This window comes from Hemiscyllium ocellatum, chromosome 42 (genome assembly GCF_020745735.1).
Source record: "Hemiscyllium ocellatum isolate sHemOce1 chromosome 42, sHemOce1.pat.X.cur, whole genome shotgun sequence".
NCBI classification, from domain to species: domain Eukaryota; kingdom Metazoa; phylum Chordata; class Chondrichthyes; order Orectolobiformes; family Hemiscylliidae; genus Hemiscyllium; species Hemiscyllium ocellatum.
Genome location: NC_083442.1, coordinates 12,196,325 through 12,213,181, shown reverse-complemented (window position 1 = coordinate 12,213,181; position 16,857 = coordinate 12,196,325). Strand labels below are relative to the sequence as shown.

At 40.2% G+C, this 16,857-nt stretch overlaps 1 protein-coding gene across 1 annotated transcript in view; it reads right to left on the bottom strand.

Moving 5' to 3' along the window:
• Positions 1–16,857, bottom strand: part of LOC132834735 (fibrillin-1-like) — a 589,699-nt gene that overhangs the window by 72,824 nt on the left and 500,018 nt on the right. The window contains exons 46-48 of the mRNA XM_060853700.1: positions 11,554–11,670; positions 9,385–9,513; positions 809–928 (exon numbers count right to left, since the gene is read on the bottom strand). Of these exons, the coding sequence (XP_060709683.1) occupies positions 809–928; positions 9,385–9,513; positions 11,554–11,670 (366 nt within the window). The remainder of the gene's footprint in view (positions 1–808; positions 929–9,384; positions 9,514–11,553; positions 11,671–16,857) is intronic.

The following is a 16,857-nucleotide window of genomic DNA, read 5'->3' as shown; positions in this document are numbered from 1 at the left end:
AATGATTCTTTGGGGTCTTGGATGAAGGTGAGAGGGAGGTGTGGGGTAGGTGTTGCACCTCCTGTGGCTGCAGTGAAAGGTGCCAGGTGTGGAAGATGAGTTGGTGGGGAGTGTGGATCTTACAAGGGAGTCATGGAGGGAATGGTCCCTAAGGAAAGCAGATATGGGTGGGAAGGAAATATCTGATGGTAGGATCTGACTGCAGGTGGTGAAAATGGCGGAAGATGATGCATTGAATTAGGAGATTAGTGGGTTCAGTGTTGGGTTACCTGATTTGGAAGGAAAGATTTGGTAGGCACCCTCTTATCTATTCCAGCTGTGCTTAGAGGCATACGCCTGCATCTCTCAGTTATAGATTTAGATAAGGATTCAAAAAGTTAAGAACCTTTTTTTTGCTGATGATCTCTTGTAGTTCTGTACAGACAACTTATTAGACTGAACATTGACCCCATCCCGGCTCTATCCAGGGCAGCTCAGTTTTGTAAATACAGCATCCTACCAGCAATTAGGACCTTCCCTACCAAAATTGAGATAAACCCAATGCAAGTTTGCATGGGTATGTGGCATATGAAACAGAACACTATTTGCATATGAAAAGGTACTAATGTTGTTTCAGAAATGAACTAATTTTCCGCATTTACCAAATTAGCAGATAGCACACTTTTGGATGTAAATACACTTGCGTCTCTCGCTTACCCACCAGTTATTTAGACATTAGTTGTGCATCTTAAACATTAGTGCACTACCAATGAATTTCTTGGCATTATTCCTTATCATGATCAACATATTTCAACAATAAATTCCTTACCAATGCACTTATCATCAATCAGCGAGTATCCAGGAGGGCAGATACATCTGTAAGAACCATCCAGGTTTTGACAGGTGCCTGGTGTACAAGGGCGAGGCACAGTCAAGCATTCATTGATATCTGTGAAACAAATTTATAGAGAAAATATAAACACAAAAATACTATTAACTAGTAACATGACAAATAGCTCAATTTATCTTAACAGGTCTGGCAGCTTCAGTGAAGAGAAATCAGAGTTAACGTTTGTGACTCTTCCTCAATATACCCTTACTTAGTTCTGAGGAAGCATCACCAGACCTGAAACGTTAAACTCTGATTTCCCTACACTGATGCTGCCAAACCTATTGAGCTTTTCTAGTAATTTCTGCTTTTGTTTCTGATTTACAGCATCCACAGTTCTTTTGATTTTTATTTAGCTTAATTTATCTTTCTTAGTAACATGACAAATTTCATAATTTTTTTTAAGTTGGCATACAAGTTCCTAACACATACTCAATTTAAAAGTCCTTTTCTACATGAGCATTAGATAGCTGTTGTATGTTTAAGAAAAGTATCTTCCAAAGTAAGTGGAAATCAGAAGAAACGATATTGCATTATTTTCAACATATATGCAAAAGGATTTCAAGATGCACGTGAACAGGAAGTCATCTATTTTGGACCTAATATTGATACATCAGATTACTTTCTAAATGGTGAAAAGCTAGAAACAGAGCAGGCCCAAAGAAACCTTTGGGGTCCAAGCACACAAACATAAAAACATAAGAAACAGGAGTAATGGTAGGCAGGTTGACCCCTTGAGTCTGCTCTGCCATTCAAATATATTTATAAAATTATGGCTGATTGTGCCTCAACTCCACTTTCCAAACTACAAACACCAAAGAAATGCAGATGCCGGAAATCCAAAACAAAAAAAAGGAATTGCTGTAGAAACTTGGCAGATCTTGCAGTATCTGTGAAGAGAAAGCAAATGCTACCAGAAGGGTCACTGTACCCAAAACATTAGTCTGAGTTTCTCCAGCAATTTCTGTTTTCGATTCCACTTTCCAGACTATTCCCCAAACCTTCAGCTCCTATGTGGATCAAAATTTAGCCTCAAATTTATAAACTAACCCAGACTCCACTGTAATCTGTAGAAGAGAATTCCAAAGATTAATGGCTTTGAGAAAATAAATTCCTCCTGCTCTCCATCTCAAGTGGGAGACCCTTTGTTCTGAATCCAGATCTTTGTTCTAGATATCTTTATGAAGAACATCCCTTCAACATCTATAAGCCCCATCAGACTGTTATGTTTCAGTAAGATCACCACTCGTTATCCTGAAAACCAAAGGCCCAACTTAAGCTTTTTCTCATAACACAACCTCTTCATCCCAAGATTAAACTTCCTGAATCTATTTGGAGCAGCGCCAAATCAATAGCTGCCCTTAAATGAGGAGACCAGAACTGTACACATGTCTACTTTCACTCGATTCCTCTTGCAATAAAGGGCCAACATTCAAATTTTATTCCTAATTATTTGCTGTACCTGTATGTTAACTTTTTGATCACTTTTTACTACAGTATTCTGTAGTTTCTCTCCATTCAATTATATTTTTATTTTTTATTTTTCCTAAGTAGATAACCTCAGATTTTCCTACCTTCTACTCAATCTGCCGATCCTTTTCCCACTCACTTCACCTAGTTATAGCCTTTTATAGTCTCTGTGTCCATTATTTGTTTTCCCATCTATGTTTGAATCATAAGCAAACTTAACTACAATATACTCTGGCCCTTTATTTATATCATTAAGACAGACTGTAAATAGTTGAGGCCCCAGCTATGGCAGCCACAAGTTAAAGTTTATCAACATGAAATTATTTTTAAGAAGTTATGGGATAAGTAACTCATGGGATAAGAGCATTGCTGGCTGAGTCAGCAGTTATTGCCATCCCCAGCTGCCCATGAGACAGTAGTGGCTGTTAGGGAGGGGCATTAACTGCTGAACCAACCAGCAATGCCTACATTCCATGAGTTACTTTTAAAAAATCAGGCTCTTGAGTTGATGTTTCCTGTCAATTAACTGATAATATCTCATCTACACCTTCTGTGCTCATTTAATTTGTACTGTAACTTTTGTGTGGCACTTCCTAGAAAACTATTGGAAATGCAAATACACTATGACTACTAGTTTACCTTTAATCAACCAAACCTTCAATCATATGAAATAGGAGCAGGATTAGGCCATTTAACTTGTTAGCTGAGAAACAAATTCCAAATTCTATCAATTTCTGAACAGGTTGATCAGAAAACAAAGTTAAATAAAATGTTCTTTTTGAAAAAAATTTAAATGCAGCTCGTTGTTTAAATGGAGAGATGGCAGAAATCTGAGGTACAGAGTTTCCTCCGGGTGCTCCAATTTCCTCCCACAATCCAAAGATGTGCAGGTTAGGTGAATTGGCCAAGCTAAATTGCCCATAGTGTTTTGACTGTCATTATGACTATCTGAAAATACAAGTTATTCTTACCTCCAGCAAAAAAGGAAGACTTCTCATTTTTAACCATTTTTTCCCCCAATTACTAGTTTCTCTCACAAGAAGAAATATCTTCCAGCTATCTACCCTATCAAGTCTCCTCACTATCTTATTTATTTTAATAAAATCTCTGTTCATTCTTCTAAACTCCAATAGGTACAGACTGACTCTATCCAAACTTATCTCATTAGCCAATCCCTTCATCCCAGGAATGAGTCACATGAACTGCTTCTAACACATTAAATTCTCTTTAAAATAAGTACATAGTACTCAAGATGCAGACTCACTAATACTATATAGCTGCGGTAAAATTTTCCAAGTTTTCTAATCCATCCCCCAAATAGTAAACCATACCATTTTACATGTCTTCCTAATCACTTGTTGAACCTGCATACTAACGTTTTGTGACTTAGCTATCAGGACACCGAGATCAGAGAATCATAGAAACCCAACAATGTGGAAACAAGTCCACACTGACCCTTTGAAGAGTAACCCACCCAGACCAATTCCCCTACCTATTTATGGAAATTCTTACTCTCCTATGGATTCTCAAAATAGGTGATCACAAAGCATTTTCTTAAATCTCTCTCCTCTGTGGCCTCCATTCTCACCTCCAACAAGTGGGAGGAGTAAATGGACTTCTTTTTCACAAAGATTGAGAACATCTGATCAGTCGCTTTTGCTGATTGCGTCTCTTCATATGTCCACTTGCCGAAGTTACTCTAAATTCCACCCTGGCATAGCTCTTAACTGGCACCTTTCTCTAGTTATGAACATATGAATTAGGAGCAGAAGTAGATTCAAAGACTTCAGTGCCATTCAAATAAGATCATCTGCTTACCTCGGTAGGATACAGCGTAGTCCATTTAGCATTGAGGAGAAGAAAAATTTCTTTACTCAAATGTTAGTGAACCTGTGGAATTCTCTACCACAGAAGGCTGTGGAGGCCAAGTCAGTGAATATATTCAAGAAAGCAATAAAATTTGAAAAATTACTTAATGGTATGGAGGAGTATAGAGAGAAAGTGGGAATTGTGAGAAAAGATCAGCCATGATCATATTGAATGGTGGAACAGCTAATTAGCTTACTCCTGTTCCTGGATTCCAGGTCTCCTTCACACATAATTGCCCTTATTCAACTTTAACATACTAGTCTTAGATCCAAGCTTCTCCTTTTCAAGTTGGATGTAAAATTCAATCAATTTGTGGCTGCTGCTTTGAAGTGTTTTTATTCTGAGGTCATTAATTAATCCTATCTCATCAAAGAATATCAAGTCCAGTAAATCTTATTCTCTGGTTGGTTCCAGTTTGAAAACATTTGTTGAATTCCTCATTTGGGTTACTACTGCCAAACTGATTTCCTGGCATTCCTTCTTATACACTTCATGTGTCATTGTGTTTACTGTTAAGAGGTCTGTACATTAGTCTTAATCAGCTTTCTCCTACTATTTTTCATCTCCAAGCAAACCACTTCTACATCCTGATCTCTTGAACCAAGCTGATCCCTAACTATTGCACCAATGCCATCTTTGATTAACAGTAACATCCTTCCACTTTTACCTCACTTCTTATACTTTCTGAATGTAAAATTTCCCTTAACATTTAGGACACAATTTTTGTCATCACGTAGTTCTGTCTCTGTAAGCATTGTGTAACAGTTATTTATTTCAATTACATAATAATAGATGAACATATAAATCATGAGCAGGAGTAGACCTTCAGTCCCTAAAGCCAGCTCCGCCATTCATTAAGATCCATTTGTGTTTTATATTCCATATTCCCGATTACCACTGATACCCCTTCATTCTCTAGCCTAACAAAATTCTAGTTAGCTCTGCCTTAAAAATATCCAGATCTCTGCCATCTCTGTTTCTAATGTATGACCCTTGATTTTTGAACAGTGACCGCCAGATACAGATTCTCCCACAAGATAAACATTGACTCTACACCAATGCTGTCACGACCTCTCAAGTTTTTATGTTTCAATCAAGTCACTTCCTATTTTTCTAAACTTCAGTTTATACAAACCTAGCTATCCAACCTTTCCTTCTAAGGCAACTCACTCAACCCAGGCATTCAACTAGTGACCCCTCACAAACAATGCCTCCCAACACATTTACAGCTTTCCTTAAATAAAGTGACCATTAATGTGCGCAGTACTCCAGATGCGATCTCTTCAGCATTCTGTTTAACAGAAGCATAACCTTCCTACTTTTGTATTCAATTCCCCTTGTGATAAATGATGACAGTGAAAAAATTCCACAAAGGCTGGAATCCCATCACCAAGTCACTCTTTATTTATACATGAACAGTCCTTGACTTTAATACTGCCTCATTCGGAGTCAGGTACCAGAATGCCAGCATCTCTGAAACCCTTTTATGCATTAGTCAGGGCTCCCTGATTGGAGCTGATTAAGAACCCTTTAGCCAGCTGTGCTTTCATGCCCTCATGAATGTTCTTATTTAAAATTTTAGAAATAAATCTTTCTTCTGTCTCCCTCAAACTGAATATAAAATTCAATCATATTATGGTTGATGCTTCCTAAGGGTACCTTCACTGTCTGTTTTCTTTATTAAGAATGCTATGTACATAGAGGTACAAACCCTTTAGCCCTGTCTTTTTGTGATGTTTGTAACATCTTGTGTTGACTGCTGGTGTATTCTTAGGATTATTCTCTCTGTTACTTCCTACCCATTCCCTGACCTTTATTTCCCAAACTACTATTTTTCTTTTCTGACTAGACTCAACATGTTTCCAAGCTTGATCCCTTAACATCTAGAGTTTGTTTAAAGGCTCCCTAACTTCCGAATTATGTAGTTCACTAGAAAACAGTCCTAGCATGGTTCCGGAAGGGACTGCGCCAAATGCACAGACCCCACTTTCCATAGTACTGGTGCTCGAGCCCCACAAGCTATATATTTATCGATCTTGTTCTATGCCAGTTTGCACATGGCTCAGGTAAATTTTCGGGCCTTGATGTTCTGCTTTCTAACCTAGTGCCTAACTTCTCATACTCCTTCAGCAAAATTGCATTCCTAGTTCCACCTACGTCAATGGCATGGACCGACATGGACTATAAACACTGGATTCTCCAGCTCCTACTGCTAGCTTCTTCTACCCTGAAATCCTTACTGCCATCCAAATGAGCTGAAAAAAAACATTGAAACCAGTTGGAAAATTATAAAGGCTGAGGCTCTTGCACCCCCATTCTCTGGGTTGCCTTACTACCTCACTCACAGTCATACTCTCCTGTCCCTGACCACTGGACAAATCTAAGGGATATAAGCACCTCCTGGAATCATGTGTTCTGCTCACAGTTCTCCTTCCTGATGTGCCACAGTGTCTGCAGCTCCAGCTCATTGACTCCAAGCCCAAGTACCTGAAGTTGCAGACACTTACTGCAGACATGTTTGACCTGGATCAACAATGCCCTGTCATTTTTATTTTGTGTTAACTAAACAACAATGTTAACTAGTTTACAATCAATAAATGCCACACCTACAGTTTAGTAATAGCAGTAAACTTTACCAATACTACTAAAAATTACTCATAGTTGTAAGTAGCTAAGGGCCAAAATTTTTTAAAGTTCTTTTACAATATTAATAGCATACTGAATCTAACAGCATTTACTGAATCTACCCAACAGTTCCCTGTGACATCACTGTTTGATTATACATCCACTCTGTGTGTTTAGCTGCAGCTATAAAATGTTCCTTTCACTGTTCTGGCTGTCTTGAAGCTAAAACGGAGGTGTCTGAACCTTGCCTTCAATTAAGCTCTCCTGCCTCCTCTCTTACTTCTGCCTTCAAGTCAAAGTTCCATTAAACTGTTGGCTATCCAACATCCCCTTATGGTCCCTACAAGATATTTTAAGAATTTTCTGTTTTCCTGCTTTATCCCTCTCTCTTTTAAATCAGCCATTATCTTTCCATTCTTCAAAAAGATTAACCCTGACCCCATCTGCTTTGCAGGTCATCAACCCATCTGCAATCTCTCCTTTTACTACAAAATATCTCACCTTCCAAGAACTGAGCCCATCTTTTCCAGGAGTACTGTACAAATTCTTATGAACATCACAAACCGTGTCCTATGTCACTGCAACAAAAGTAAACCATCTCATTCTTCTTTACCTATTTTCAAATTTTGACTTGGCTACCACACCATCCTTCTTCAATGAGTCTTACTGTCATCCAGAAGAAAGTGAAGACTGCAGATGTTGGAGAGTCAGAGTCAAAAAGTGTGCTGCAGTTAGGCAGCATCTGAGAAGCAGGAGAGTTGACGTTTCAGGCATAAGCCCTTCATCAGGAATGAGGATGGGGAAGTGGCTGAGAGATAAATAGGGGGTGAGGGTGGGGCTAGGGGGAAGGTAGGTGGGATGGGCGATAGGTGGATGCAGGTGGGAGGTGATTTGATAGGTCGGTGGGGAGGGTGGACTCAGTGGGAAGGAAGATGGCTAATTAGGTCAGCTTAAGAGGGCTGTACTGAGTTCAAGGGTTAGATCTGGGATGAGCTGGGGGGGTGGGGAGATTTGGAAACTGGTGAAATCAATGTTAATGCCATGTACTTGTAGGGTCCTGAGGTGGACGACGAGGCATTCTTCTGCCAGTTGGCGAATGGCTTTGATTTGGCGGTGGAAGCGTGTCAGGATTTGCATGTTCTTAGGGCAGTGTGAGGTGGGGGTGTGTGGGCATTGAAATGGTTGATCACAGGGTGGTGAGGTTGTTTGGTGGATGTGGAACACAAATGTTCCCTGAACCACTCTGCAACTTGGCACTTGGCCTCCCTGATGTAGAGGAGACCATATTGAGAACAATGGATGTAGTAGATGAGGTGGGTGGATGTACAGGAAAATCTCTGGTGGATCTGAAATGATCCTTTAGGGTCTTGGATAGAGGTGAGGGGGCAGGTGTGGGCGCAGGTTTTGCACCTAGTGCGGTGGCAGGGGAAGGTGCCAGCTGTAGAGGGTGGGTTGGTGGGGGGGTGTGACCTAATGAGGGTGTGACCTAATGGTCTCTGTGGAATGCAGACAAGGGTGGGGAGGTAAGCATACTTTTGGTGGTGGGGTCTGACTGTGGGTGGTGAAAATGGTGGAGGATAATGCGCTATATAAATAGGAGGAGGAGATCTGCGATGTCCTGGAGTGGAATTGCTCCTCCTGGGAGAAGATACGGCGGAGGTGGGGATTTTAGGAGTAAGGGATCGTGCTGTTACGGGAAGGGGTTTTTGGTGGTTGGGTGGGGTGGGATGGGATGGGTATAATCAAGGTCGCTGTGGGAGTTGGTGGGTTTAAAATAGGTGTTGAGTCGTTTGCTGGAGAGGTCCAGGAAGGGGACGGAGATGGTGAAGATGGTCCATGTGAACTTGAGGTCAGGATGGAAGGTGCTGGTGAAGTTGATGAACTACCGATACAGTCATCAATGTAACTGGTTAGGAATAGTCTCATCTGGTTTCATGTTTACCTTTCTCATCACAGTCAGACTATCACTTGTAATGATTTCTCTTCCTGCTCCCACACAGTTTCACTTAGTCCTCTTACATTTCTGATCGACATCCTTTGGCAACAGCATTCTAAAGCATACAGTTAGTTTTTACATCTACTTTGATGACATCAAGCTCCTCCGCATCATCATCTTTGTCGATTCCTCCATTTTTGCAAAATGATCTAACTCTCATCTGCAATCCAGAAATGGAGAAACTCTCCTTGACGAGGAGAAATTGAGGACTGCAGATGCTGGAGTACCAGAGTTGAAAAATGTGGTGCTGGAAAAACACAGCAGACCAGACAGCACCCGAGGAGCAGGAGAATCGACATTTTGGGCATAAGCCCTTCTTCAGGAATTAGTACACACGATATTGTGCTGGAACTAATATATTAGCATGGATGGAGGAGATAACATAGCCCTTTACAATGTTACAATGACGATAGAAAGACATGGTCCTATACCACAAAGTTGTGATTTTAACAAGCAAGTGTTCACAACTTTGATGTTGTAGTATGCTCCTATATTTAATAGGAATAGGCAAAGATGTACAATCCTTGTTCCCCCTCGGTTCATTAGCTTTGCTTACCAACACAACTTCTTCTATCAGCTGTCAGTTCATAACCTTCATTGCAGAAGCACTGGAATGTTCCAATGGTATTGATGCACTGTCCATTTCTACACAAAGCACCATTCATGGTAGTGCACTCATCAATATCTAAAGAGGAACAGAAAATTATTGTCACATTTTTGGTTTTAATATATTGATTTATTTCATGATCTTTTATGATCTGTTTTAATGTAATACCATATTTTTAATTTTGAACAGCCGTGTTCATTGACAAACCAGAACCCAATTTTCTACATGTTAAAAAGATGACATAATTCATAGGGAATTGCCTGGTTGCATATTCTATATCAACGTGAAATTTTGGTTTTATTTGTTCTTGAAATGTGGGCATTGCTGGCAAGGCAGCATTTATTGCCCATCCCAAATTAGCCATGATAAGGAAGTGATGAGATATCTTATTGAACCATTGCAGTCTGTGTGGTGAAGGTACTTGCACAGTTCTGTCAGGTTGGCACTTCCCAATATTTAAGGAACAGTGATATATTTCCAAGTTTAGTTGCATGTGATTTGATAGGGGAACTTGAGATGCTGGTTTTCCCATACATTTATTGCTCTTGTCTTTCAAGGCAGAGGATGTTGCAGGTTTGGGAGTTGTTGCTGAAGAAGCCTTGGGGAGGTGTAAAAGTGGTTGTTGTATCAGATTGAGTTATTTTTCAATAATGGGGGACAGTGAGGTCTGCAGATGCTGGAGATCAGAGTTGAGACTGTGTTATTGGAAAAGCACAGCAGGTCAGGCAGCATCTGAGGAGGAGGAAAATTGACGTTTTGGGCAAAGACCCTTCATCAGGAAGGGCTCTGGCCCGAAACATTGATTTTCCTGCTCCTCAGATGCTGCCTGACCTGCTGTGCTTTCCCAAGAACACCCGCTCAACTCTTATTTTTCAAAAATGACATTTTTACTCAATTAACCAAGCATAGGATTTGTAATATTCTGTTTAATTATGGTTAGTTGTCAGACACTTTCTGAAAGAGAGAAAGCAATCACCAAATCTTATACTTGTAGATGATACATGTGATAGTGCATTTCTGGTGGAGGATGCTGGTAATTGCTCTGCTCTGAATGATGTTGAGCTTCTAGAATGTTGCTGGAGCAGTTCTGATCCAGGTAAGTACACACTACTAACTTGCACTTTGTATATGATGGTATGGCTTTATGGAGGCAGTAGGTGAGTCACTTGCCTCCAGCACACCCAATCTCTGACAGGCTGCTGCAGTACACATATGGCTGGTCCTGTTAAGCTTCTGGTCAATAGTAATTCCAAGGATGTTGATGGTGATGGTAGTGCAACTGAGTGCCAGGGAGGAATGGAATGTTAGGCTCTTTCTTACTGGAGATGTTATTGTCCAGAACAAATATTTTTTGACAGTAATATTGTACTCTACTCATGAATATTCTTTAACAGTCTATCAACTTAGAGCTTGTCAACTGAAATCTCATCGTGATACAGGACTTCAAATATCTTATTAATTTATGAATAAAGTCATAAGGAGTACACAGCAAGGCAAAAAGCTCTTTCGCCCATCGAGTGCGTGTTGGTCAATAACAATCATTAAACTATTCTAAACCCAGAGACATTTTATTTGCATGGCAACCAATGCTTTGATTGTGTAAATTAAGTTTCTATATGTCACAATGCTTCAATTAAAGGAAATATATACTGACTACGGTACCAAGAAGACAAACTAGAGTAATATGCACTGAGAGTATATTTAAAAGAAATAAAAGTATGACCTCATACAAGCTATACTTCTATAATTGCAGCTTTGTTTAAAGTCCTATTTTGTGATTAATACTATGCTTACAGACTTCACTGCTAATGTGTCAGGTAATCAATGACTTTGCTTAGTCTCAAACCATAGGGAAAAAAGTACTGCACAGGAGCAGATAGGGCGAAACAACGATCCCTGAGCGCAGCTCCCTTTTAGGAGAGTGGAATCCTTTCTTGTGTTTCCCCTCAATACAAAATAGAAAAGATTCTCATGCAAAATTCCTTCATTTTTAAAATCCAGAATCTAGAAGTTAATTACAGGATTCACCATGTATTATATAAAATATGAAACATTTAAACTTGTTGCCTGTAGACTTCTACATTTGCTTAGCTCAGAATAACACTATGATTAACTTACCAATGCAGTCATTGTTATGTGAGAGCATAAATCCAGGAAAGCACAAACAACTATAGGAACCTACTGTGTTCTTACAGGTCCCATTGCCACATGGCTGCCGTTCACATTCATCAATATCTGGGAAATTGAAAAGGGAATTATCAATTACCTTTTAATTTGGGAAAAACTTTATTTTGCATCTGATTTTCTATACATTTAAAAAAAAAGTACTGAAATAAGTAATCAGACTAGCAAACATGCATTATTTTGATGCAACTTTTCTATTGATAGGAATCCCTTTGCTTCACATAATGTACTTTATAAAGAGAATATTGCCCTTCAATCCTTCTCCCTTCGGGTTAAATGACAACTATAGCTAATCTGATGTCACTCCACTGCCAATGCAAATCTGAATTAGTTGGCAGAAGGCATACAAAAGCAGCATAAACTGACTCTCTGGAATGTCCAACTAGAACCGTAGCTTGAGACCACAGAGTAAATGCACACCTTATTCCTCAGTAGCATGACATATGGATTAAACCCATGACTTCTCAACAAGGAGCTATGAGCAGTCACATGCTCATATGTTATTCATCATGCAACCTTTCTGTTGACTAATTAAGCTGGCTGGTTACTTCAGGTCTTCATTCTGCTGCAGGAGGTCTCTGAGCTTTTTGCTTTATATATTAAAAACAACTATCAGAACACATTACTCAGGCAAACAATTTACTTTTCACAAGATCAGCTTTTCAACCTTTGCACCCACTGAATCATTATTTTTCCTGGTGTCAATAACAGGGACTGGCAGTTCCAACATTAACTTTGAGGTCCATCTCATGGTACTGGTGAATATAAACCTCCACCAAATTTCCATTTTCTATTATCTCTCTAGTTCAGAGTACAAAAAGAAACTAGCTTGTTATACCCCTGATTTGCCACAGTATAATAGTATATCCAGTAATAAAGATTACACAAAACAGCGAAGCGGGTATGGGATCACAGGAATAGGAGTAGGCACCTCAGTCCATTCAGCCTGCCTTACCATTATAGTTATAGTTGATCAACTTTTCATTGCAGTTTTCCCACACTATCTCCATATTCCTGAATGTAATTAGTTTGGTGCCCAATGCATTATTTTCTACAATAACTTGTGTTTATACTGTGCTTTTAATGTTGTAAAGTGCTTAAATCACTACACAGCAACATTTCCAAACAAAATTTGACAACAAGTTATGTAAGGAAATTTAGGAAAGGTGACAAAAAATTTGGTTCAAAAGTTAGATTTTAAGGACTATTATGAAGCAGGAGAGAAATGAAAAGTAACAGAATCCTATAGAGTTTAAGGCTCAAGCCTGAAAAATAGTTACCATTGGTGGAGGAATTAAAAATCAGGGATGTGGTAAAGATCATTACTGTGGGAAGTCAATGATTTCAGAGGGTTGCAATGTCAGAGAAGATTACAGAGACAGAGAGATAAGACTCTAGATGAATTTGAAAATAAGTTGTGAATTTTTAAACTGAAGTGGTACTGACTAGTAACTATTGTTGGTTTGTGAGCAAGGGAATGATAGATGAACAGCACCAGCTTAATAATGTGGGAGATGTTTTGGACATGTTGAGAATTTTGCTTTGAATTTATTACAGGAGGTAAGAAATTCCATATAAGCAGCAAAAGGATTGATAAAAAGGTGATTGTTAAATGGAAAAATGTGCCCATTAAAAAGGGACAAAAATGCATATTTTCCTTATAGATGTTTATAATCATTTCTATAAGTACTTATAAACAAAGTTAGTTGTTTAGATTACAAAACTGTCAGGCAAAGTCCTTTGTTTAATATAATAAATGTGAAGGGATGAAAATGAGAGTGATGAGTAATGAATTGGTTTAACAGTTAAATCCCATTTGACCAGGTAAAATAAAAACAGTGCAGAATGAGGTGATCCTGCTTGTCGCCCTCCTGAGAAAAACATGTCTGCAAAGATGCAGAATGATTTGATTTTTTGACATAGCTGCCAATTACTATCACAGAACCAAAACATTGTTATGGCTCAGGAGGAGACTATTTGGCTCACTGGACTCGCACTGGTTCTATTACCTAGTACCAATCTCCTGCCTTTTCCCGATATTCATGTACATTATTTTTGCCCAAATTATCACTCAATGCTGTCATGCATGCCTCAATTGAACCTGCCTCCAACACATTTCCATGCATTGCATTCCATACCTTAAACACCCGTTGTGTGTAAAAGTTTTTTTTCCCGTAACACCCTTGCTTTTCTTTGCACATCAGTAAATCTATGCCCTCCTGTTTTTTTTTTCTTTCACAAGTGGGAGAAGGCATACACTAACCCTATGCCTTCTCCCTCAACGCTCTGTTGAACTCACTCATGATTTTGAAAATCTCTATCAAATCTCCTCTCAGCCTTCTTCTCCCTAAGGACAACCACCTCTTCAATCTATCCTTATAACTGCAGTTTCTTATTCCTATGGTCATTCATGTAAATAGCTTCTACACTCTCTCCAATGCATTCACTTCTTTGCTATAACGTGGCTCCCACAACAGTGCACAATTCTCCAGCTGAGGTCTAACAAGTGTGTCTTGTACAAGTTCATCATCTCCTCCTTACTCTACGCCCCTTTTAATAAAGCTGAGAACGCTATATGCTTTATTAGCTGATCTCTTCAACTGTTTTGCCACCTGCAATGATCTATACACATATACATCAAGGTCCCTCTGTTCCTGCACCCCATTTAGAATTGTAGCCCTCACTTTATATTGTCCTTGAACGTTCTTCTGCATCACCTCATACCCCCTTGCATTTAACCTCATCTGATACCTATCCATCCAATCCACCAACTTGTCTACTTTGTTTTGGAGTTCTATGCTGTCCTCCTCACAGGTTACAGTTCTTCCACATTTGAAAAACATCCACTGACCATTACTATCTGTCTCCTATCACTCAGCTAATCCTGTTTCCTTTCTTTACATTGGGGAAACGAAGCTGAGACTTGGTGGCTGCTTCGCAGAACACCTGCGTTCTGTCTGCAAAAAAGACCCTGAGGTTCCAGATGTCTGCCACTTAAACACATCACCTTATTCCTGGCCAACATCACTATCTTAGGCTTGCACAGATACTTGATCAACTTCGCCCTCCTCCTTTCAAGGACCGTGTCTAACATTGCACCTTCCTTGTTCGACTAAAAGCATATTACTGTAGGAAACTCTGCGAAAGACAATCTAGGAACACTACCAGTATCCCAGTGCCTATTTGACCAATTGAAGTACCCATTATAACTACTCCATAATATTGGTACTTCTTTGTAATTTCCCTGCAGTTTTGTTCCTCTACACTTTTTTTTACAAGTTGGTAGTCTATAGACTACAGTGAGCAACGTAATTGTACCCTTTTATTCTATAGCTCTTGCCAAATTTTCCACAGAGGGCGGTGGGTATCTGGAATGCGTTGCCAGCAGCGGTAGTAGAGGCAGGCATGGTAGATTTATTTAAGATGCGTCTGGACAGATGCTTAAGTAGGTGAGGAGCAGAGGGAGACAGGTGCTTAGAAACTGGCCGACAGGTTTAGACAGTAGATGTGGATCGGTTCAGGCTTGGAGGGCCGAAGGGCCGGTTCCTGGGCTGTAAACTTTCTTTGTTCTTTAAACTGACTCTGTCCTTGAACAGTGAAAGACATCATCTTTCTTCAGCATTGCAATGTTTTCCTGAACTAATGGTGCTACTTTACTTTTTGATCTTCCTTGAACAACTTACACCTAGGAAAACACCCAATCTTGCCCTTCCTAAGCCAGGTCTCCATCACTGATTATAATTCCACATTACAATCTGCACATGTGATTCCCCAGCTTTATTTACCATACCCTATGCATTTACTTACATGCACATCAACTCTATTTTGGACTTTCTTTCTCCTTTACTCGGACTTCATTTATCAACTTATTACTTTCTATGCTAGTGCCAACTGTAGTCCTAAGAATTTCGCAAGCTATGATATCCTTCTCCACTATTCTTTCTTGTTCTCACAGCTCTGCCAAGTTACTTAAAAGCCCTCTCAATGGCACTAGCAAAACCGTCTGCAGGAACCTGAGTCCCAGCTCTGTTTAGGTGCAACCATATTGTTTGCAGAGGTGCTATGTCTCCCAGAGTCACTCCCGCAATTTAAAGCCCTCTAATCTGTACGATCTGTCTTGCCCTGCATTCATCTGCCTTATCCTCCCGTTCCTGTAGTGGCCTGCAAGTGGCCAGTGCGAGTAATCCTGACATTACTACATTTGTGGTTAACTTTCTACCTAGCTCACTAAGATTAGATTAGATTACTTACAGTGTGGAAACAGGCCCTTCGGCCCAACAAGTCCACACCGACCTGCCGAAGCGCAACCCGCCCCTACCCCTACATTTACCCCTTACCTAACACTACGGGCAATTTAGCATGGCCAATTCACCTGACCCGCACATCTTTGGACTGTGGGAGGAAACCGGAGCACCCGGAGGAAACCCACGCAGACATGGGGAGAACGTGCAAACTCCACACAGTCGGGAATTGAACCCGGGTCTCAGGCGCTGTGAGGCAGCAGTGCTAACCACTGTGCCACCGTGCCGCACACAATTGCAGAAGCCCAGCCCCCTTTCTACCAGAATCACTGGTATCAACATGGACCAAACCTCTTGCTGGTCATCCTCCCCCCAAAGAATGCCAGAGAGAGTACAGGACATTCTTGATTGTGGCACCAGGGAGGTAACATACCATCCTGGAGTTATGTTGATAGCCACAGAAACACCTGTCTATTCACTTAATTAATGAATCACCTATCACTATTGCTCCTCTTTTCTTCTTCCTCCGCTCAGTTACAATTGAGTCACTTGTGGTGCCAGAAGCTTGGCTCTGACTGCACTTCCTTGAGGAACCAGCAGCCTCATCAACTTCCAAACTTGAAACATGATTTGTCAGTGGGACACCAGGGGACCCCTGCACATTTCTCTTGGACTGTCTGGTGGTCACCAATTCCCTTCCTTTCTCTAGTCCTTTAATCCGCAATGTGGGCACCTCTCTAATACTTAGAACCCTTTCTAAAGCTTCCACATCCTTCCTATAATGCGGTGACCAGAACCGTACACAAAAATCCATGCGCGGCCGCACCAGAGTTTTGTACAACTGCAGCATGACCTCGTGGCTCCAAAACTCTACCAATAAAAGCTAACACACCCTATGCCTTCTAAACAACCCTGTCAAGCTGAGTGGCAACTTTCAGGGATTTATGTACACGGAGCATAAAATCCAACAGAAAACTGGATGGACACAAACTCAGGA